The sequence below is a fragment of the Lissotriton vulgaris genome, chromosome 6 (assembly GCF_964263255.1).
Source record: "Lissotriton vulgaris chromosome 6, aLisVul1.2, whole genome shotgun sequence".
Lineage (NCBI taxonomy): Eukaryota > Metazoa > Chordata > Amphibia > Caudata > Salamandridae > Lissotriton > Lissotriton vulgaris.
Window position 1 is genome coordinate 1,253,496,502 of NC_141694.1, and position 23,313 is coordinate 1,253,519,814.

Sequence of the window (23,313 nt, forward strand, 5' to 3'; positions counted from 1 at the left end):
ACAGAGAAGGACCAACAGCAACCTGTGCACAGTCAAGTAGGGTCGTGAACCTTTTAGCTAAGTTTTTTACAAGTTTAATTTTCTTACTTCTCAGGCGGGGTTTGGGGGCCTTTCTGGCTACAGGGTGTGGAGGGGAATTGGCAACCTCTGGGGTATCATTTACATCAAGAACAATCTGTGCACAGGGCAGCTCTGCAAAAGAGCACATAAGGGAAGAACTGAAGTCAGGGGGATTAACAGTAACAGCTGAAAAATCCCCTACAGACTGGAGAGGGGGGATGGCCGGAGTAATTGATAATCGCCTCTCAGTATTCTCTATGGCAGATGCCACTACCCCGATCGTCTTCTGTAGCATCTTATCAATGGCAGTGAGGCTTGGGAGAGGTTGTGCCATGGCAGCCTGGTGCCTAGTCATGGGGCGAGAGGTAGCAGGCTTAGTATTTTTACCCTTGTCTCTCATTCTTACAACCGGGTGCACAAATCCCACAATGCACAATACTTAATACTTCCGCCCCACAATATTAAAAAAGGACTGATAGCAAGAAAAAATATTTGCATTAACAGTCCTGCGGCGAAAAGTTTTAGAGTAATTAAAATGAAATGTCCAAGATGGAGTGATTTTTAAAAGTACCTTTGGGTATGAATCAATTCCAGGGAAAATAGGAGAGATGTTAAGGGGGTGGCCCAGCCCAGCCTCCTCTGGCCTCTGACGGCCGCAGACGGCCCGCCCTTATCCTGGGCTTTTCCCAGCGCGTCCCACGCGCGTCTCGTGTGGCGAGGATCCAAATTCTCCTTTATACGCCTCCTGGCACTTGGTACTGCCGTTTTGCGAGATTGCTGGGAGGTGTAGTCAGAGTGTTTGGCGGAGCCAGGCCCGGCCAGTTGGAGAGTGGAGCAAAGCCCGGCCCGGAATACAGCCCCCAACCAGGATGCAGTCACTCGGCGGAGCCAAGCCCGGCCAGGGAAGCAGCGGAGCGAGACCCATCCCAGAGCACAATCCCCAAGCAGAATACAATGCACAGGGGACTCGGTGGAGCCAGGCCCGCCCAGAAGCAGTAGTGAAGCAGTGTCCAGCCCGCGGCTAAGCCCCAAAGAAAATAGCAGGTACACAGGGAACTCGGCCACAAATTCTCCTTTTTACGCCTCCTGGCGCTCGGTACTTGCGTTTTGCGAGATTGCTGGGAGGTGTAGTCAGAGTGTTTGGCGGAGCCAGGCCCGGCCAGTTGGAGAGCGGAGCAAAGCCCGGCCCGGAATACAGCCCCCAACCAGGATGCAGTCACTCAGCGGAGCCAAGCCCGGCCAGGGAAGCAGCAGAGCGAGACCCAGCCCAGAGCACAATCCCCAAGCAGAATACAATGCACAAGGGACTCGGCGGAGCCAGGGCCCGGCCAGAAGCAGTAGTGAAGCAGTGTCCAGTCCGCGTTTCAGCCCCAAAGAAAATAGCAGGTACACAGGGAACTCTGCCCCAAATTCCCCTTTATAGGCCTCCTGGCTCTTGGTATTAGCGTTTTGCGAGATTGCTGGGAGGTGTAGTCAGAGTGTTTGGCGGAGCCAGGCCCGGCCAGTTGGAGAGCAGAGCAAAGCCCGGCCCAGAATACTGCCCCCAACCAGGATGCAGTCACTCGGCGGAGCCAAGCCCGGCCAGGGAAGCAGCGGAGCGAGACCCAGCCCAGAGCACAATCCCCAAGCAGAATACAATGCACAGGGGACTCGGCGGAGCCAGGCCCGGCCAGAAGCAGTAGTGAAGCAGTGTCCAGCTGGCGGCCAGCCCCAAAGAAAATAGCAGGTACACCCCCCTACAGAATGTGATGAAGGGCCCCTGAGTCTCCCTTATCCCACCAATATTAATTGCTCTTTGGCTGAATGGAGGAAGGCAGGAGGTCTGGGGCCTCCTGCACCGCATGGGCCGTCGGGCCTGTGTTTTGGCCCTGGCTGTGGCTGAGAATGAATGTAAGTAGGAGTGCACTTATGATGTCCACACCTACAAAAAACTGATCTCTTAGAGAAATTACTACACACAGGTTCATGCAAATCTCACAACACTAATGATGCTTAGCTGTCAGCTCAGTGCTGGCCAACCAAATAAACCTCACTCGCTATGGCCACTAAATTAGGAGTGTAAATTGTCCAGAGGACACCCAAATCACCGCTGGAGCCTTTAATCTCCACTTCCTGACTTCTAGCACATTAACTCTCTTGCAGAGACGCGTGCTCATTTCACTTTCCCTTCGTTTTGATTCCTTTCTCTTTAAAAAAGTACGACCTACTGTTCACCTTTGAACTTTATAATGGAGATATTTTGAAAACAATTACCATCCCTGGCCATAAGATGTCCTAGTTTCCAAACAGTTGGGAATTGAGAGACGAAAATATCTGTAAGTTATGTTTTCACGACCCTTTCTATTATGTTTTCACAACCTTTTGTCAGCCTCTTCACTCAGAAAAAACATCAGATCACATTCCCCAAATGTAGTGGGAACTTTTATAAAAATGAACAGCCTTTTTACAAAACTGCAGATTTTGCGACTTTTTTGCAAAACGCAAAATCCTGGAGGGTCTGGTTGAGTATTTCAAAAGTTTATAAACTTCAAATATTCTTTCAGCAAGGTAGCAAAAGCCACTGCTCCATCCTTTACATAGAGGAATATTTACAATGCATATTTTACGAGATAGTCTTCTTATTAGAGGTCACTTCAGGAAGAACATTTGAAGAGATTGATTAGTGACAAAATCAGAAACACAAATAGAGTGTGGACAGACTATTGTGTCAAAAATATCGAGGATAAGAATATCGAGTAGGTAAGTGCAACTAGGTAAATGTAAATTTACTATTCTTAACTCCAGATCTACGTACCTTGAAGATTTATAGATATATCGTCAAGGTACATATATGAGGAGTTATATGTAGCAAAACTTAACTTACCCTTAGAAACTGACATACATGATATTCTCGTCCTCTATATTTTTGGCATGATATTCTGTCCCACAATATTTGTGTTTCCGATATTTTGTACAAATACCGAAGAGATGCGAGCACTTTCTAGGGTCAGGCCTGTACAAAGAAGTGCCATATGAACATAACTCTGTGTATAGGTACCGTAGTGATATCTACATCTTTAAGGAGTGTAGGTGTTAGAATAATAATAAGTCATCTAAATTAAATTTTATATACTTAATTATCAATATTTAAGTTAATAGTTTTTCTACAATATTATGGTAGCGCAATATTAAAATTGTTATATACTGACAAACAAAGTTAAGGGTGTTTATTTGTGGGCATAGAGGAAGTGTGGGTCTCATTACTAAAAGCTGGGCTTGGCCTTGATATTGTCTGAAATCCTTTTTGTCTTCTTGCCAGCTTCCTGTATTGCCTTCTGGAACCACCATGAGACAGAGAAGCTTCTCACTGTTATACAACCCCACACACCATATTGCTGGGAGAAGATTGGTAAGAGTAAGGGTGTTTTAATGGATATAAAGGAGCTGTGTATCTGAGCCTTTCAGTAGCCATCCTTGAATGTTATTTGCAGTTCTCTTACATTGAATCTTTTTTTTTTTTTAGATAACTTTATTTCGGTCAAAGACCATAAAAGTGCAAGTAAAATACATACAAAAGAGCACAAGTCAGTAAAACAATAAATAGAAGACCGGTCAATATTAAAAATAGATTAAACTAGATAGTTATCAAGACCTGAAAGTTTAAAATTCATAATTGGACACAATTAAACACAAGAATTTATCCAAAACATTTTCTTTTACGCTACATGCCAAATAGAAAACGAGATACAGCAAAAACAATGGGGGGGGGGGGGGGGTGAGTATCATACGTTAAGACCCTACATGCCTGAATACAATATCTGAACCCTGGATTCCTACATAACGGAATCAGCCAGCATTTCCTTATAGTTTCATACGCAGGGAAAAAAAACATAACATGGCAAACATCTTGGCACTTATAGTTACATGCCGGGCAGGCTATATTTTCTGATTTTGCCCATTTACAGCTGAATGCTCTGAGTGGTAGACTGCCATGCCTTAACTGGATGTAAAGCTTCCTTGCAAGGGGTGGATAAATTACATCTATGAATTCCTACGCTCGCAATTCAGTTTTCACCAGGAGGAACTCTGCTGACAGTCTTCCTAGGGAACCTGATCTCTGTAAGGCTAATGGGCTCTGCTGCCTCAGCTGACTTTTGAGTTCCAATTTGGATATCCCCGAGCAACACACCTCCGGGGTCTCCCAGAGTTCAGACAGACTAATCCTGATGCTAAGAGTCTTGATGTGGTGCAGCCACGGAATGTTCTTTCCTTTTAGAAGAGCCCAGACCTCTAAAAATTCCTCTATATGGAGTCAGTTCAGGCACTGACCAAAGTCTCTTCGAGTAGAGCATGGGCCGTGCTGCTACTAGTTCTTCTATTTATTCCAGCCCCAGGCCAAGACATAGAGGAATGAGTGGTGTGCTTGGTGGCAAGCCCAAAAGGCTCCTCATAAAGCCCTGCTCGACCCTCAGGAGATTAGATGTATTTTTATGGCCCCAAAGTTCTGCACCATACGTCGAGGCCATTCTAGCCTGGAGTCGATATATTTCAATGACCGGGGCTGCCGGCTTGAAATCCGAAAATCTGTGGACTTTGCTAATGCCCCCCATTACTTGGGGTAACCTAAGAGCTGATTTGGAAATTTGGGAACCCCAGTCAAAATTTTCCGTCAAGGTAATGCCCAGATAGACAAAAGTCTTAACTCTTTCTAAGGCAGAACCATTGAGAATGGGGTTCGGGCGGGTCTGCTTTGGGGGATTGAAAATCATAAACTTGGTCTTGTCCAAGTTTATCTCCAATCCTCGTGAAGCACAGAATGCTGCAAAGCCGTCCAGGGTGCGCTGGATGCCCAATGATGTTTTAGATAGCAACAAGGTGTCAGCCTAGGGGCGTCATTGTCAATTACACCAATTAAATGGTCCACAAGGCCATTGATGTAAAGACAAAATAACGTTGGCGCCAAGACGCACTCCTGGCGTACACCCTTCGAAACGGGGAAACGTGCCGAGAGATCTCCGTGCCTCCCACACCTAACTTGGGCATAGTTTCTAGTGTGAAGCCTAATTAGGATGTTCAATAGATAGGATGGGAGACCCAGTTCTGCTAAGACTTTCCATAATTTTTCCCTTGGAACTAGGTCGAAAGCGGCCCGCAGGTCAACAAAGATGAGATAGAGGCTGCCACCCTCCACTCTCACCGTTTTCCAAAATAAGACCTGCAGCCGAAATATTTGATCCAAAGTTGAAATACCCGTCCTAAACCCAGCCTGGAGTGTGGTCAGTATCTAATTTTCTTCCATCCACCCCTGGATCCTATCTAGGATGATCCTGCCCATTAGTTTCTGTGCGGTGTCTATGAGACTAATAGGCCTATAGTTTGATGGGGTTAATGGGCAGCCTTTCTTAAAGATAGGGACGATCTCGGCTCCAAGCCAAGTATCTGGCGGGTCAATACCCCTAAGAATTGCCTTATACAAAACCACCAGATACGGTGCCCATATTTTGGGTTGGGATTGGAATAAATCCCCAGGGATTTTATCTAGGCCGGGGGCCTTGTTAGGTAATAGTCTTGCTATTGCAGACTCAACCTCCTTCAGAGTAATTTCTTCAGGCCGTTCTAGATGATACACGTCCCCAACAAGCCGGGAATCCTGCCTCTGATCACCATCCAAGGACCCCACCAGTCGATACTCGTGGCTGGGCCCCGGGACGGCCAACAGGGGACATGCCACAGTTTCCCTTAAGACCAAATCTTCCGTCCCCACCGGTTTATGCTCCTGGAGAGGATCGGGATTGGGGGGGAGTATGGTTTCTTCGCCCGAATTGGCATATAGCGCACCGAAGTGCCCTTCCCACACTGCGGTGCTATATTCAGGGTTGTAGCCATTCCTCCAGCGCTCACACCAGAACTCAAAATAGTCCAAAACGACTTGGAGTCCTTTTGTGAGAGTGCAGATCTAAGCTCATCCCATCTGTTCTCCTCCCATTGCTTCTTTCCCCTGATAATGGCCATTTTATAGTCCAGGCGGATTTTCTTAATGTTAATTCTATCTTTATTATTTATTGCAGAAAGCAAATCTTTTTTTGCTTTCCTACAGGCGGCGTCATACCAGGGATGTATCCTGGCCTGGTGGGATTTTTCCCTTCCCACAGGACTAAACACATCCACAAGCCTGACAGCCAGCTGTTTGTGAATTTCCACAGCTGTACCCTGGGAGTCTAGATCCAAATTGTCAATGCCTATATCCCCTATATCTGTTAGCAGCGGTATTGCTATCTGGTATATTTCAGCGAGTTTCATGGGGGAGTCCTGGAGGTAGGGCCATTTAACCCTCTGCCTGTTGTTAGAATTCAAAAGTGGCAACAGCGGACCTTTAGAATCAGGAGCAGGCTTTGTTAGCCCAAAACTCCCAGGTTTGAGTGTTAAGACAAGGGCATTGTGGTCACTATCTTGTCGTGGGTAGACCCTAAATTCCAGCAATGTATCCCAATGTCTGGCTTCCATCATTATATAGTCAATGATAGAAGTTTGCCCCAGTCTGTTAAAAGTGACTGATCCCGGTCTGTCGGCCTCCAATTTCTTATTACACGCCCGCAGAGACATTGAGAGGGAGAAAGACTTAATTTGAAGGACCAATGGGGTCCATGCTCTGACAGTAGGGATCTGCGGATTGGGAACATGCCAGAACGGGTCTTCATCATCCAGCTCTCCCATATCTGAAATCACGAGGGGCTCAAACTGGCAGTTGAAGTCGCCTCCAACTATTAGGGCGAGTAAAGGGTCGAGTGAATGTATAACCTGCTTTAATGTTCAATAGTATCAGATTCTTGACCACTCTTAAGAGGTCTTGAATAGATGTTTAATATGGCCACCTGGGGCCTATCTTGAGGTGTTAAAAGAACGAATTGGACATCAAGCGAGTTAGTTGATATTTGAACTGCCTGGATACCCAAATGCGTGCCCACCAATATTGACAGGCCACCCTAGGGTCTCCCCCTACCCCTAGTTGTCGCCAGGATATCAAAAGTGGCAACGCCGGCCCTTACACTTTCCTCCAGTGCCCATGTTTCATGCATCAGGCAAATGTTGTGCATTGCCATAAATGAGCCCCATTCAGGTAAAGCCAGTTTCTTTTTCATCCCGGCCACATTCCAGGACAATATTTGTATACCTCTATCAACTGGCCTGATGTTTATTGATGGTTCACCCTTACATTGGTCAGGCCCAGTACTACACAATAGGATCTTGGGCTCTGGTGTCTTTTCCCTTGCCTCACCTCTTAGCATTTCCTCGGAGGAAGGACAGACCCCCACATGCGTAGTACCTGCCCCCGATTCCATCTCACCCTCTGTGATGTTGTTATATGTTGTTAGGTTCTCAGGTATACTACTGTCACCATTACCCACCAATATCGCTGTTTGGATGCCCAGACTGCTACGTATTTGGTGTAAGGGACTCTGCTTCACAGGGCGTCAGTCGACCTGTTCCAACATGCTAAATCTATTTCTTTGAGGGAATAGTGAAAGCAAGGGAATATACGTCTGATAGCCCTCCCAGGATGTTATTCCCTGTTGGATTCTGGGTGGTAAGAGGTTCTGGCCCCCCCTCTTGTCGCATACCGCTATTCTGTCCAGTTCTCCGCTGGGGAGTGGGATAGAAATATGACAAGTGTAGGGGGAAAATTTGGGTGTTAGACCAGGATGGCGACCTGCTGCAGATGTATTTTACAGAGCGTGTGTTCCTAAAGTTAATCACAACACAGTTTCCTGCAATACTTTTAGGTCCAGTCCCAATCCAGTCTACTCTTCTAACACACAATATTTCTCCAGAGACATTAGGGGGGAGAGTCCTGTTGGAGTTAAGCCATTGTATACATGTATTTTTTAATTCAAAATGATCCTCACTTTTTCCCTGGCTTAAAGGAGGAACCCCAGCAAGGACCACAACATATGGTAGAGACTCAGGAGGGACATCAAGGGAGGGCAGGACAGCTGGAGACCCTTCATCTGAAGTATTTCTGCTAGCTTGGGCTTGTTGGTCCAGTAAGTTTGCTCTGACTTCAGTGGCCCCCCTCGGCACTGTGGTATTTCCAGTGTCTACTTTTCCAACCCTGGGCAGAGGTAGAATAGTGTCAGGGGTAGAATTGCCATTTACCCGAGCTGGTACTGCTGGTATATTTTACTGGCTGGTAGAGTTTTAGGGTTGAAAGTGGAAGTGGGCTTAATAGTTCTAGGATTCTCCGATGGACTAATCGGCTGGGTTCTCCCTAGACCTATATTGTTGATGGTGGAAACTAATCTATCAAGCCTAGATGTCAGTGATTTAAAATGTGAACCAATAATCTGTTCCATATGAGCTTCGAAATCAGATAATAGATGAGTGACCCAAACAGGAGTTCCCACAGAGGACAGTGAAGGACCAGCAGCAACCTGTGCACAGTCAGGTAGGGTCGTGGATCTTTTAGCTAATTTTTTTACAAGTTTAATTTTCTTACTTCTCAGGCGCGGTTTGGGGACTTTTCTGGCTACAGGGTGTGGAGGGGAATTGGCATCCTCTGGGGTATCATTTACATCAAGAACAATCTGTGCACAGGGCAGCTCTGCAAAAGAGCACATAAGGGAAGAACTGAAGTCAGGGGGAATAACAGCAACTGCTGAAAAATCCCCTACAGACTGGAGAGGGGGGATGGCCCGAGTAATTGATAATCGCCTCTCAGTATTCTCTATGGCAGATGCCACTACCCCGATCGTCTTCTGTAGCATCTTATCAATGGCAGTGAGGCTTGGGAGAGGTAGTGACGTGGCAGCCTGGTGCTTAGTCATGGGGTGAGAGGTAGCAGGCTTAGTATTTTTACCCTTGTCGCACATTCTTATAACCAGGTGGACAAATCCCACAATGCACAATACTTAATACCTACGCCCCACAATATTAAAAAAGGACTGATAGCAAGAAAAAATATTTGCATTGACGGTCCTGCGGCGAAAAGTTTTAGAGTAATTAAATTAAATGTCCAAGATGGAGTGATTTTTAAAAGTACCTTTGGGTATGAATCAATTCCAGGGAAAATAGTAGAGATGTTAAGGGGGTGGCCCAGCCCAGCCTCCTCTGGCCTCTTACGGCCTCAGACGGCCCACCCTTGTCCCGGCGCGTCCCGCACATCTCGCGTGGCGGGGATCCAAATTCTCCTTTATACGCCTCCAGGCGCTTGGCAATGCCGTTTTGTGAGATTGCTGGGAGGTGTAGTCAGAGTGTTTAGCGGAGCCAGGCCCGGCCAGTTGGAGAGCGGAGCAAAGTCCGGCCCGGAATATAGCCCCAAACCAGGATGCAGTCACTCGGCGAAGCCAAGCCCGGCCAGGGAAGCAGCGGAGCGAGACCCAGCCCAGAGCACAATCCCCAAGCAGAATACAATGCACAGGGGACTCGGCGGAGCCAGGCCCGGCCAGAAGCAGTAGTGAAGCAGTGTCCAGCCCGCGGCTCAGCCCCAAAGAAAATAGCAGGTACACAGAGAACTCGGCCCCAAATTCTCCTATATACGTCTCTTGGCGCTCGGTCCTGGCGTTTTGTGAGATTGCTGGGAGGTTTAGTCAGAGTGTTTGGCGGAGCCAGGCCCGGCCAGTTGGAGAGCGGAGCAAAGCCCGGCCCCGAATACAGCCCCCAACCAGGATGCAGTCACTCGGCGGAGCCAAGCCCGGCCATGGAAGCAGCGGAGCGAGACCCAGCCCAGAGCACAATCCCCAAGCAGAATACAATGCACAGGGGACTCGGCGGAGCCAGGCCCGGCCAGAAGCAGTAGTGAAGCAGTGTCCAGTCCTCGGATCAGCCCCAAAGAAAATAGCAGGTAAACAGGGAACTCGGCCCCAAATTCCCCTTTATACGCCTCCTGGCTCTTGGTACTGGCGTTTTGCGAGATTGCTCTGAGGTGTAGTCAGAGTGTTTGGCGGAGCCAGGCCTGGCCAGTTGGAGAGCGGAGCAAAGCCCGGCCCGGAATACAGCCCCCAACCAGGATGCAGTTACTCTGCGGGGCCTAGCCCAGCCAGGGAAGCAGCAGAGCGAGACCCAGCCCAGAGCACAATCCCCAAGCAGAGTACAATGCACAGGGGTCTCAGCGGAGCCTGGCCCAGCCACAAGCAGTAGTGAAGCAGTGTCCAGCCCGCGGCTCTGCCCTAAAGAAAATAGCAGGTACACCCCCCTGCAGATTGTGATGAAGGGCCCCTGAGTCTCCCTTATACCACCAATATTAATTGCTCTTTTCTCTGTACATCAACAGGGTTACCGACTACTACAGGGATTTTCCTACGGATGCACCCAAGCTCTGTGGTGAGTCTATACCCCTGTTGATGTTCGCAGATGACACTCTTTTAATATCCAAGACCCAACAAGGGCTCCAGAGAGCAATCGGGCGGTTTGAGACCTTCTGTAGTGACTATGGCCTTACCATCAATGTGTCTAAAACCAAATTTATGGTAATGCATAGGTATAAGCAAGTGAAAGGAAGAGCAATAATGAATGGGGAGTTGCTAGAGCAAACCCATTTGTTCTCATACTTGGGTATCACACTGGGTTCAAGGCTGGATTGGAAACCACACATTAATCAACTAGCTACTAGACATGCCCAGCTGGCGGGAGTTCTCTTGAGAGAACTGCGCTCTTCGGCCACCCAACCCATATCTCCGGCACTAAAAATCTATGACACAAAAATACGAGCATCTATATTGCATGGGGCCGAACTATGGGGGTCATGTAACATCTCTGAACTGACAAATGCCCAAAATAAATTTGTATGAGGAATAGCGAGGCTCCCACCATCTACCCCGCTTTTGCTGCTCTATCTTGACCTGGGCTGCCAGAGATTAGAGGATGTAGCGCGCTTTAGACCCATAGCATACTGGCCGAGGATCTGGGTTACCCCAGAGCTCTCCCACTATGCCCAAGCACTCCTTGAAGTTAGGAACATGGACACAGCCAATAGAATAAAATGGTTTCGTTAATCCAAGGCTATTTATAATGCCATGGGCTTGGCTGAGCTATGGGATAACCCAGCGCACAATATTTTTCCATCACGCAAGATTCTTAAGAAACTATACTGGTCGATGGTCACAACACAAAATTCCAAAGATGTTCCACCTCTTCACTACATAGGGAGTTTCTTGAGCTTAAACACTTACCAGCTTATGAACCATATTGGGATTTTATTACAATCCCTGAGGACCGGACACGGTTCCATCAATATAGGGTAGGTACCCTGTTAATTAATACCTTTGCAAGTAAATAGTCCTCTGGTAATGATGCTATGTGTCCCTTTTGTAGTTCACAACTGGAAAGTCTAGCTCATATATTGTTAATATGCCCTGTGTACAAACTGCCGCGGCTTAGGTGGCTTAGGCCAGTATGTCTTCAAAAAGGTATCAAAAAAGGAACTGAGGCCCTACGGATTTTTAAAACAGACTGTTCGGAAAGCCTAATTATTGCTGTGTCTAAATTTCTCAATTGGATGTGGGCAATTCGAGGGACCAAACTAAAATCAGCTGTTGTCCCAAATGTTTAAATGTCTCCTCCTTATTATGTAAAATGAATTGTCCTTTATTTTTTTTATTTTTTTTAAAGATTTTTAGATAAAACTTATTACTTTTAAATTGAGTTTCTACCTTTTTAATTATTGATAAAGAATAATCAGAGGACAGATTTTGCCAGTAGGTTGCGTGAAAAGCCCTTATTTATGTATAATTGTCAATTAATCAGCTGTGCTTAATGTACTTTTAAGGTATTGATGATGGTTTTTTTTATGTTGTCTTTTATGACATGATTTGAAATAAAGACTTATCTGATACTAAAAAAATTGCTCTTTGGCTGAATGGAGGAAGGCAGAAGGCCTGGGGCCTCCTGCACCGCATGGGCCGTCGGGGCCTGTGTTTTGGCCCTGGCTGAACGTAGGAGTACACTTATGATGTCCACACCTACAAAAATCTGATCTCTTAGAGAAATTACTCCACACAGGTTCATGCAAATCTCACAACACTAATGATGCTTAGCTCAGTGATGGCCAACCAAATAAACCTTACTCGCTATGGCCACTAAATGAGGAGTGTAAATTGTCCAGAGGACACCCAAATCACTCCTGGAGCCTTTAATCTCCACTTCCTGACTTCTAGCACATTAACTCTCTTCCAGAGACGCGTGCTCATTTCCCTTTCCCTTCGTTTTGATTCCTTTCTCTTTAAAAAAGTACGACCTACTGTTCACCTTTGAACTTTATAATAGAGATATTTTGAAAACAATTACCATCCCTGGCCACAAGATGTCCTAGTTTCCAAAAAGTTGGGAACTGAGAGACGAAAATATCTGTAAGTTATGTTTTCACGACCCTTTCAATTATGTTTTAACAACCTTTTGTCAGCCTCTTCACTCAAAAAAAAACATCAGATCACATTCCCCAAATGTAGTGGGCACTTTTGTAAAAAGAACAGCCTTTTTACAAAACTGCAGATTTTGCGACTTTTTTGCAAAATGCAAAATCCTGGAGGGTCTGGTTGAGTATTTCAAAAGTTTATAAACTTCAAATATTCTTTCAGCAAGGTAGCAAAAGCCACTGCTCCATCCTTTACATAGAGGAATATTTACAAGCATATTTTACAAGATAGTCTTCCTATTAGAGGTCACTTCAGGAAGAACATTTGAAGAGATTGATTAGTGACAAAATCAGAAACACAAATAGAGTGTGTACAGACTATTGTGTCAAAAATATCGAGGACAAGAATATCGAGTAGGTAAGTGCAACTAGGTAAATGTAAATTTACTATTCTTAACTCCAGATCTACGTACCTTGAAGATTTATAGATATATCGTCAAGGTACATATATGAGGAGTTATATGTAGCAAAACTTTACTTACCCTTAGAAACTGACATACATGATATTCTTGTCCTCTATATTTTTGACATGATATTCTGTCCCACAACATTTGTGTTTCCGATATTTTGTCCAAATACCGAAGAGATGCGAGCACTTTCTAGGGTCAGGCCTGTACAAAGAAGTACCATATGAACATAACTCTGTGTATAGGTACCGTAGTGATATCTACATCTTAAAGGAGTGTAGGTGTTAGAATAATAATAAGTCATCTAAATTAAATGTTATATACTTAATTATCAATATTTTAGTTCATAGTTTTTCTACAATATTATGGTAGCGCAATATTAAAATTGTTATATTCTGACAAAGTTAAGGGTGTTTATGTGTGGGCATAGAGGAAGTGTGGGTCTCATTACTAAAGGCTGGGCTTGGCCTTGATCTTGTCTGAAATCCTTTTTGTCTTCTTGTCAGCTTCCTGTATTGCCTTCTGGAACCACCATGAGACAGAGAAGCTTCTCACTGTTATACAACCCCACACACCATATTGCTGGGAGAAGACTGGTAAGAGTAAGGGTATTTTAATGGATATAAAGTACCTGTGTATCTCAGCCTTTCAGTAGCCATCCTTGAATGTTATTTGCAGTTCTCTTACATTGAATCTTTCCTAAGTACAATCTCATCTCCCAACCCTTGCTTCCAATCCATAACTAAACAGCCCAGTCTCTACACAATCCCTTTTCTATAATTTCTTGTCAGCCCATAATACCGCACCATGCCAAGATTTCCTACCAGTATTTACCCTTTTCCTCTTTCGCATATTTGCTAGGTCAGAAACCGCTTTATTTCTGCTTCCTTATTCATCTCTCCTATTGCATTCCTCACTTCTCCTACCTACCATTGTAGAGGGAATAAGTTTAGTAAAAGTGACCACTTCTGATGGTGATTTTACAATGCCTTCAAGGACAATCAAGTCAACAGGGTCATTATACAGGTTTGCAGTCGACCTTGCCATAAGCCCCTCAAGGACATAGTAGGAGGGCTCGATATGTGTTGGCTAACATAATTTACCAAATGAACATTTTACGATTTATATGCACATGCTCCTCATACTCTTCATGAGACTGTATTGGGTAGATAATATTGCCAGTTAAAAGACATTATGTTTGTGTTTGATCTCAATGACATCAACACTACCAACATCCTCGACAGCATGAACAACATCCAACTCACCCAACTCGCTCATGACCCCATGCACACCGCAGGCCTCACACTAGACCCAATCTTCATCTCCAGTGACAACCTCAGGTACAACCACACCACAGAACTCACCTGGACTGACCACTCCATCATTCACCTCAACATCACCAGCTCACTGACTGCTGCCCCCAGTCTACCCAATCCCCCCACTACAGCTGAAGCAAAGTCTTAAAGGACACATGGATCAATACCCTCAACACCACCCGCCTCATGTCCTCCAACAACCCAGACCAGAACATCAGAAACTGCACCAACAGCTTTGCTTCCATTGGCAACAACCCACAGAAAGTTCACTAAGTAGGCTAGCTGGGACACTGAAGACCTCCGAACAACTAAACAGCACCGTAAACAACTGGAAAGGAGATGCGCACCAACAAGGACACAACCAACAAGACCAACTTCAACACAACCCTCAACCTCTGATTCAGACAGTTGAGAGAATTGAAGAAAAAGGCCTTACCCTCATGCTTTGAATCAAGCTCTAATAACAGCAAACAACTCTTCAACAGCGTCAAAGAATTCTCCAACCCCTCAGCGGCAACTAACAACATTACCCCCGCACAGGAATTCTGCAACAACCTTGCAACGTCTACAGATACTTTAAACCCTAGCCCAAGGCCACTGACTTCTTTAAGCAACACAACAACCCCGCTATCACCAGAGACATCCGACTAACTGAATGGGGACAGCTCCCCCCACAGGACACTGCCTCCATCATGAACTCGGTCCAATCAGGGACCCCAGCTGGCTTTTGACCTCACCTCATCTTTAACCTAGGCGAAGCCAGAATAGCGATTCTCCAATCAACATACAAGAAGAATTTTGATTCCATTAAAGACAATCGAGGTTTAAATCATGCAATGGCCTTCTATTGCTGCCGCAACATGCAGCCCTTTAAAGACCAAAAATACATCATAAAGCAATAGAATGTCCAGACAATATGTATATCCAGGGCACACAGTCATCATCATCTTTAAGCTACGACAAAACAGGACAACATCTTCATTTTCTGTCAAGCTTTATAATAAGTTGTCTGCAAATAGAATTCAAGCAAAGTCAAAAGAAATTCTTTATTTCAGCCTTTGAGGACATAAAAGCACAAATAAAAAGTACTGACATTGTAATGCACATGTACTTTATATCTGGGAAATTAAAATGCGTGAATTGTGCTGTACTTTTTTTGTGCAAAAAAAATGAATTCACAAGTACTTGATGCTATAACACTATCAATTATAAACCTGATAACAAACTTAAATAATACCTTTATCCTAGTCATTCTTTTTGTTTTTACATTTTTTTTATTTTCTCCTCGTAGGGTGAGGAGGAAGGGATAATGTTAGCCTCTGAAGGCTACCATTTTGCAAGTTTAAAGCCATCCAGTGGCCACAGGTCTTAAATAACATTTTGCAAAAGTATTCACATTAGATCAATCTGCTACTTTTAAAATATTTGTTAGCAAACTACCTGCCCAGAAAACCTTACTAGCCTTTGCACTTCTGAGGAATAGGCACCATATCTGGAAAGGTCTACTCTTACCTCACTTATTACTACTCTTGCCCGATTAGCTAAAGTGGCTATGGAGACTTCCTTATAGGGTTTGACGTTAGACAGTAACAACTGTTCCTCACCATCTGCCCTAAACTCCAGCACCTTACTCTCATACATTTTACCACACATAGCTTTTCACACTCATGGAAAAAAAGGATACAAAACAGGCTCAGACATTATTTTAGTCCTTTTCCATATGTTACAATGTACCCCTTCAGGAGAATAGAATCTATTTGAAGTCTCCAACGCTTGAACGTCAGAAACCCTTCTAAAAGAAATTAGACAAAATAAAGTTGCTAACTTCAGAAAGAGGAGAGACCTCTTGGCAGCCTACGTAGTGGCTCCCACCACACACTTATTACAAGACTGCACAACAGAGGCATCCAAGGAGCTGCTCTCAGATGGATCGCCTCTCCTCACCAGAAGAATGCAAAAAGTAATTTTACCCTTCACCTTCGAACCAAAGAAATCATCTGTGGACTAGGATCCTCGGTCATCCCCACCCTTTTTAAAACTTATATGACACTTCTGCCCAGCATCATAAAAGAAAAACCATGGACTGGTATCATATGCTATGCTGATGACACACAACTCATTCTCTCCCTCTCCGAAGATACCACCAAACACCAAGACTGACTTCAACAACTGCATTACAAACATTGCCAAATAGATGAACGACAACTGCCTGAATCTCAACACAGACAAGATAGAGGGACAGATCTTTGGAAACAAAAGCTCCCCCATGGATGCATCCTGGTGGCCCTCTTAACTCAGACCCCCAATGAGCATGCTACAAATCGACTACAGACCATGCAGAACACAGAAGGCAGACTCGCCATGGATCTCGTTAGACAAACCCACATCACCCCCTACCTCAGGGAAATCAACTGGCTCCCTGTACAGATGTAAATGTAAATGTATAGGCATTTATATAGCGCACTACTTACCCGTAGGGTCCCAAGGCGCTTCGACCGCTGCGAAACCCTTCCTGGCTTCCCTGAGAGATGGTCCCTTAATGGGTATCTCCAGGGTGAGACCAGGCATCCCCGGCGGTCTGGTGGGGCCGTTAGTGAAGATGAGGCAAGCTAATGCCCAGAGTTGCCGAGTGTGATCGCTGATCAGAGTGGGCACCGAGGCGAGAGAATTATCGAGTCCGCTGACCCTGGTCCAGAAACCTGCCGCGCCGGGAATCGAACCCTGGTCCCGGGCCGTCCTCTGCTCTCGGGTCTGCCGCCTCTAACCAGTGAGCCACACTACTTCACTGGGTATCAAGCTCCTGGCCCCCGCATACAAGGCCCTACACAACTGCGCACCCACCTACTTGAACCATCGCCTGACCTTCCATCAGCCCATCAGACATCTCCACTCCACTTCCGTCTCTAACCTTCAACCACGCATCTTATGTAGCAGATGCAGAGGTCGCTCCTTCTCCCACCTAGCAAGGAAGACATGGATTGAGCTACCCCATTATCTCCGGACCGCCCCATCTGTTCCAGAGTTTTGATGAGATGGGGAGCCCCTAAAGACCTGGCTATTCAGCTAATCAGCTGGACAGTGCCATCAGCTGTATACCCTCACGGGTGACAAGAAGTGCTCTACAAATCTAGTGATTGATTGATGCTGAGAGGCCGTATGGAGTGAATTTCTATTGTTCGTGGCAACACATTTGAGGGGAATCTATGTCTAGCTAATTTGAGGAACATCAAAGTAAACATATCGATGCACCCTGTATGAACGTTGGTTGTTTTTTTTCCTTAGAATAGTAATTGAAAGAGCGTGCCTTGAAATAACCATTAGCAAAATTTAATTTTCTATACATGTCTTATCCCCTCACATACATAGTAGTCAATTAATGGGTTATGCTCTCAGTATATGGTATTAACTAATGTTAACAAACTTTGCAGTGGGCAATAGTGGATAATACCTTAAAATCAGCTCTAGAGAAGAACTCTCAGGGCACTCTTAATCATTAGTGAACCCATGAATATGGGCAGTGAGATCATAGTGCAATTAAAAAAAAATATATATATGCATGAATGTAGTACCAATAAATAGTACACACTGCATAGCCAGACTAATGTTTAGGAAAACGTGCCTCACTTTGCACATGTCAAGATATACCTCACCTTTCTCTGCAAAATTATGTGACTTTCATTAATCTTACAAGTTTACAGTTGTTGTTTTGAATTAGTATATTTCACTAGGGTCCACCTCTTTCCATTGGCTATGAACCGGCCCAGTCCCTTACATACTAACAAGGTGAACATGTATCCTTGCTGCCAGAAAAATACTTTATACAGTCTATTTATACTCATGGAATGTCTACAGGCAAACTAGCCAAATACACTGCTCTGACACAGGTCTTTAAAGCCTTTAAACCCTTAAGGGTACCATGGCTAAAGATATGACTTTACAGCGAAATCATTTTGTCAGCTCCTTTGTTACATGTTTTACTTGAAACTAGGTTGCTGGCAACAAACTCTGTGTGATCATGGTCCTACTTAAACTTGGGTGCCACTCAAAGGTTTAATGAGAGTCTTTCGTTGTGGTCATGGAGGGGGAGTTTGGAGTGGAAAGTGAAAATGGGTCTTAAAGTATATTTTGCCTAATGCAATTTTTACCTTTACAGCAGCCACAGTGGTTCCCCACAGGCACAATAATGAGCGAGAGCCGAAGCCTCCTTCCTTATTCTGGCGAAAGGGTGAGACGGGACATCAAAGGCCACCATGTGTTTGAGCATTTCCTTCACCATGTGTTTGAGTATTTTCTTTGCATCAGTACATTTTATTTTTTGGTTTTCTATCAATGTGTAGTCGAAAAAAACAGTAATTTCTTGCCATGGTATACAATCTGCTCTATCATACATTGCCTTATCTTACTGCCGCATCCCTCAATGGATTTTACCCAACAGTGATTACATCTTTCTCTGCCACATGCATCAACATTTGGATTTGCGATCCCTAAATAGTGATTTTTGAGGAATTGCTATTTTGGAATCGCAAATCCCTATGCATATAGGAATCTCAAAATAAATTGTGATTCCTTAACATCATCTAATAGCGATTTGCAAATTGTGAAACGCTATTAGGGAATGTTACTCCATTCATTCCTATGAGCCTACAGGCCCATAGGAATGAATGGAAATGCATTCGCAAATTGCGATTACCAAATTGGTAATCGCAAATTGCGAATGCAATTCCAAGGGTGCCAGGGGGCCTAAGGCCCCCCTGATGCACCCCCCAAAAAATGGAACAGTGCTCATGTGGCGCAAACACCCGCCCTAAGGGCATGTGTGTGCACCACATCTCACTTTAAAATATGCACTTTTGTGCATTTTTCAAAGAATGTGCAAATGACCATCAACTTGAAGTTGATGGTAATTAGCATTTCCTAAAGGCACTCTTTGCATTTAGGAAAGAGCTGATGCATCGCCTTTAGGGAATTGCAAATTGACATTCCCTCAATGCATTAGCTATTTAGGTAATCGCAAAAAATTGCGATGACCTAATTTGCAAATGGAAATGACTTCATGCATCGGAAAAGGCCGGTTTCCGGTCGCAAATGGGCCGAATCGCAGAATCGAACCGTTTGCGACTGGAAAAAAGGTGGCACAAAGTTCTTTGAGTTTTGGATTAAAGTTTCCAAAGGTTTGTTAACTTCAAATGAATGCTGTTTCATCAAGGTTAATAAAGGCCACTAAATGATTCTTTACATAGATGACTATTTACAATGTATATTTCTCAAGACAGCATAGTTTATGCAATAGTACTATATACACACAGCCAAAATGTATGAGGAAGGTTTTATGTTAATCACTTCTGCTTCTTTCTTTTTTGATTCCAACATTACCAGCTGAACTAGGCATTCACACTCTCAATATAAAAGACACCACGATCTTCTGGGTAAATTATATAAATCCCAAGAAAACCTTTGAAACTGTTTATTTCATCACCACCAGAAAGCAAGCTTTCTCTTACTGGAGTAGACCCAGACTGATGACTTGTACAAACTTCAACTCCTATTTAGTTTAGCGCAGTTGAAGTTTGTAAAACTTATATGACACCTTCAACTGCACTAAAGTAAATAGGACCTTCCTTAGCTTTGTAAATACATATTTAATGGCAGTACCCATCTTAATGTCATTGACAAGTAGAAATATGGTGTCCTTTACATATATTTTACAAACAAGTCTATGAGAATTATGATGCCTTTTGTGATACAACGTTTGGAATACAACATTTTCAGAAATATATGCAGTTAATTTCATGCCCTCTGCCAGAGCCACCAAACTCTACCATCACTATTACCAAGATCTACTGACTTAATTTTATTCTTTTTACTCCTTAATGTTAAGACCAGGACATGGTATTGAAAGACCAGAAATTCTGGGCACACTACGAAAGTGCACACAAATTAAACCTCTAAAAGCTGAAAATACTAAACTAAAGATCACAGCCTATGCAGACGATATTGCAGACTATGCAATCAACCCAGAGGAAGCTGCAATTAGTATTAAGGTAGAAGCATACAGATTTTGCAAAGTTGCAGGGTACAAATTGAATCCTGACAAAACTCAGGTACTTACCACTGTCGGGATTCAGAACTCCATTATCGGATCTTGTATCACTATAACTTACTTGGGAGTAAAGATAACAGCTAAGATTAATCAGATCATTGATTTAAATTATGTATCCTTGCTAAAAGAAACTATTAAATTGTTAAGAATTTGACATAGGATCCCTATAGGCCTGTTAGGCAGATGTAACTTGATCAAAATGAAAATATTGCCTACATTTCTATTTTTGTTTCGTTCTATTCCTTTGAAAGTCCCCAACATATTTTTTTTAAAATTAGAGGGGTTTTTTAGTAGTTTTATTTGGGGATATAAAAAACCGAGGAGGGCGATTGAGCTGCTTAAAGCTACATATGATCAAGGTGGGCTTGGATTCCCAGATTTCAAAGACTTTTTCTGGGCCACTTTTACGGGTCGTTTTCGTAGTTTGGTCGGCCTAGATCAGACTGATTTTGTCTTCACATTTATGCTGGGGAACCAGAGGGATACATTTTTATATGGAATTAGAGATCCAAACTATTTTAAAAGGGTAAAAGCAATGTCTACTAGGTGCAATCTACTTATATTCCATAAAAACTACCCCTTGTGGGGGATCCCACTTTTCCTGAGGTATTTAGGGATCAAGCGGGTAAAATTTGGGCAAACTATGGAGTAAACTGCTTTGGCGATTTATATAATGATAGAGGTATTAAATCATTTGAAAATGTAAGACTGGCCTATAAACTTCCGGGCCATTTTTTAACAATATTTGCAGATTAGGGATTATCTTGCTTCTAATGTGGCCGTAAAAGAAATAAAACATTCAACAGTCTGGGATTGTATTTATAGGGAGAAGTCTAAATCTCTCATTGGCTCAATGTATGCTCTTCTACATAGTTTCAGACCATTGGGCAATGAGAAATTAGCAGAACGTTGGACTCAAACCTTGGGGACAATGCTCTCACCTAGAATGATAGAACAGGTATTAGGCTATGTTAAGGACTCTGCCCATTCTGTTAGCTAACAGCTCCAGCAAACACGTATTACTTGCATGATGTATTACACTCCCAAATGTGGACTGTATGCTGCTAACTGAAAATATATGTTTATGGAATGTCCAGAATTGAATAGGTACTGGAGGAAAATCGAGCAAATACTTTATTCTAAAATAGGATTGGATCACCCACTCACGGATCTTGAAATTATGTTGGGATATAAAGATGGTAATCCGGCAGTAGCGGGTCTCTTTACGATTCTAATGGCTGCAGCTAGGCTGGCTATTGCCATGGCATGGGTCTCTACTACACCACCGGTGGCAGAGGATTGGTGGGCGATTATCAGAGATACTTATGGTGTAGAGGAAACTCTGGCAAAGGCAAGTGGCATCAAATCGTTAGTTAAATTAGAGGTGCTGTGGGGGCCATTGGCCCTGGATGGCTTAAGGTAGCTGGATTTGGCTAAATATGAAATAAGAAGTGTTTCCCCCCAAAAAACATTTTGCTTACATATGCTGTTACTGTGAAATTTCAATTTGTTTCCTCTCTTTTGTTTCTCACTATTCTCTTGCCTATGTATTAATATGTTTGCTTATTCATATTAATTTATTTGTTTATCCCCTTCGCTGCGGGGGTAATTCCCCCGCTGTGCTGGGGGGGAGCTGAGCTCGTCATGAGCTACAGTGCTCCTGTGCTCATGACGAGCTTAGCTCGTCACAGGTGCATTGGTTCCCATGGAACGCACAGCAGGGGAATTCTCCCCGCACCTGAGCGTACCACGGCCCATGACGAGCTGAGCTCGTCATGAGCACCGGAACACCGTCCCTCATGACGAGCTCAGCTCGTCATGAGCATGGAAAAGTTTATGTCAACTGTATGAACATGCACTATCTGATGGAAAGTAAAAAGTTTATTAAAAAAAAAGGAATCATTTTAGAAGAGAAAGCAGAAAGACTGGGGCCCTAAATAGAAGGATCCAAGCCAAACTAAGTCAAAAACCATCAAAACACCAGAAAAAAGTGGGGGCAACCATGTAGTCAGATTCCACCTTCCTGCAGTAAGGAGTGGTGAACTTATAAGTTACTCCACACTCCTGTCACAGGGACTTCATATACTTAGAAATGAAGTTTGTACCACGGTCTGACACCACCTCTCTGGGAAACCCCACATGGAAGAGAATACCCATCAGTGCACGTCTCACCACGGGGGCCGTCAATGTCCTGAGAGGGATGGCTTCCGGGTACCGGGTAGCATGATCCACCAGGACCAGGATAAAACTGTTGCCCATGGCTGACTTGGGGTCCAGAGGCCCCTCAATGTCAACACCCACCCATCCAAAGGGGTTGCTGATCACAGGGAAGGGCTGGAGAGGAGCTGTGTGCTTCCTCCCACTCTTCCCACTTGCCTGGCAAGTTTGACAAGTCCTAAAATGAGTATCTGAACTCTTGCACATCTGGGGCCAATAAAAGTGGGTGACAAGCTTTTCAACAGTCTTGTCCTACCCCAGATGTCCAGCTAACGGTACATCATGAGCCAAACCCAGAAGGAAGGCTCTGAAGCGCTGGGGTACCACCAGCACACGGGCTGACCCAGGCTCAGCAGCATTAGGCTCGCTATACAGTAGGTCATTCTCCCAGAAGATCCAATGTGATCCAGACTGATCACCTGCTGCCTGGCTTGAAGCCAACCCACAAGAGATGGGCACTTCTTCTGTTCTGCACAGAATTCCTCCCTGGGTCAGCTCAGAAGGTCCCTCAGTTCTGCAACTTGCTCCCCTGTCGGTTCCAGGGCATCCCCCTCAAGGTATGCCTCCTCCTGGACTGTGGGAACAATGTGGGCTGGTTTCTCGCACCTCCTACCTCTTCTCTTTAAGGCAGGTACCTGGGCCATAATTTCAGGCTCCAGGACCTCTTGAGCACCCCTACTGGCTGCCATAGACCGAGTGGTCACACACTCCCACTCAGGCAAACCCAACATCTCTAAATGAAACCTTCTCTCCACCTTAGCCTAAGGAGAGCTGTCTAAATCATTGCCCAACAGACAATCCACATGCATGGCTGGCCTTACAGTTACT

At 44.5% G+C, this 23,313-nt stretch overlaps 1 protein-coding gene across 1 annotated transcript in view; it reads left to right on the plus strand.

Annotated features, from left to right (window-relative positions):
- Positions 1 to 23,313, plus strand: part of LOC147708713 (uncharacterized) — a 273,705-nt gene that overhangs the window by 69,697 nt on the left and 180,695 nt on the right. Inside the window, exon 10 of the mRNA XM_086925763.1 lies at positions 18,322 to 18,393. Coding sequence (XP_086781889.1) covers positions 18,322 to 18,393 — 72 coding nt within the window. The remainder of the gene's footprint in view (positions 1 to 18,321; positions 18,394 to 23,313) is intronic.